Genomic DNA, 1,568 nt, shown 5'->3' with positions numbered 1-1,568 from the left:
TTCCATCGCCCACTGCGCGGTCCCTCTTTTTCTCAAGTTTCATAGTTATCCACGTTTTAATTTATTGATCCTTATCCCCAAGGTCGACAAGTTCGAACGTTGTTGTAGTAGCGTTGACACCCACTCGGCGAGCATTGCAAGTGTTACATAGATATTAACGCGACAGCGTTAAGGAGCTCGTATCGCAGAAAAGCCGGTGTCGTCGGCGTCGGTGGCGTTGGCCGTGAGCGATAAATCCCAGCAGGCACTTCATGAATAAAAAACAACTTGCAAGATGGGCTGGGTGGGAATCGAACCAGGGTCTCCGGAGTGTGAGACGGAGACGTTACCACTGAGCCACGAGCTTTTTTATTTTAAAGGTAGTAACACATTTATTTCTAACGAAAAGACAGGTAACATGACTCTTTGGCACTGTTTCACAAAGTTATCCTGGTGGCCAGCCCATCTGGCGACCACCAAGGACATGCAGGTGAAGGTGGTAGACCGACTGGCAGCCTTGCTTCCCATTGTTGACCACTAGCCTGCAGCCATCCTGAAGGTTCTCTTGTGCTGCAACCTTCTCGGCTGTGAGCATCAAGTGGCCCAGCAGCTGAACGTCTTCATCAGTGGCCGAGTCGAGCATCGGAAGTGTCTTCCTTGGGATCACCAGGAAGTGTACGGGAGCCTGAGGGTTCACATCCCGAAAGGCAATGCACTTGTCGTCCTTGTAAATGATGTCGGCCGGTATGCTGCCGTCAAGGATCTTGGAGAAGATGGTCGGCTTGCCGAAGGTCGCGGTTGCATTCTTGGCCTTGGCGACTTCGTCGCTGCCGCTGCTGGACGATTTCGAACTCGTAAGACACAGCAGTTTCTTCTGCATACCTGAGCCTGAACATCTTAGTTGTGCGTTCAAAGGGCGAGAAAATATTGCTACACAAACTTTCCGGGCTAAATCAGCTGACGGTAGTGCCATGGTAGTGCATGCCCTGAGGGCTGCCATCTGCCATGTTCCACTGAGCCACGAGTTCGATGCTTCAATGCGGTACAAAAGCGCCTCTAGTGAACGCGGTGTTGCCTTAGAAACGAGCTGTTTCTAAGGCTCAGGCGTGCGTCGCTTGCTCAGGCACACATTTCGTTGTCGCGCCGAACGCTGCGTTGCTCGACGCTCACCGCGTCCGATGCGGGGCGCGTAGTTGCTGCGCCGTAGCCCATTGTCTTACACCCCTTGGTGGGTCGACGGGAACGCTGTCGCGTTCCACTCTTGAAGGCGAAGCTTAAGCGTCCTCCAATTTTTGACAGGTTGTTTCAAAGCGCGAGAGGATGTGTGGAACAAAATGGCCGAGTGCATTTCGAATGAAAACAAATTAGTTCATCGTCTAAGAACATGTTCTGAGCCGCACCAAACGAGGCAAATTACAATGACTCGTAGGGGTGTGTGCCCGAAATTACATAAAGCGCAAAACTTTATACTGTGACCAAGAGCCGTCGGCGCATTCACATTTTCAACCGATTCATGTATTCCAAAAGAGGAGGAGACACTCCGTCAGCTTCGTCCCTGTGTCCCAGCCTTCCTTTTGTTCGAAATGCTG

At 51.5% G+C, this 1,568-nt stretch overlaps 1 protein-coding gene across 1 annotated transcript; it reads right to left on the bottom strand.

The window, feature by feature from the left end:
• Positions 1-351: 351 nt before the first annotated feature.
• Positions 352-1,005, bottom strand: LOC142577813 (putative HIT-like protein slr1234). Its single transcript, XM_075687256.1, has one exon. It carries the CDS (start codon positions 977-979, stop codon positions 425-427), a length of 555 nt encoding a protein of 184 aa, XP_075543371.1. The 5' UTR covers positions 980-1,005; the 3' UTR covers positions 352-424.
• Between the last annotated feature and the right edge of the window lie 563 nt (positions 1,006-1,568).

This window comes from Dermacentor variabilis, chromosome 4 (assembly GCF_050947875.1).
Source record: "Dermacentor variabilis isolate Ectoservices chromosome 4, ASM5094787v1, whole genome shotgun sequence".
Taxonomy (NCBI): Eukaryota; Metazoa; Arthropoda; class Arachnida; order Ixodida; family Ixodidae; genus Dermacentor; species Dermacentor variabilis.
Note: the sequence above shows the minus strand (reverse complement) of the source record. Positions and strands in the feature narration are given on the sequence as shown.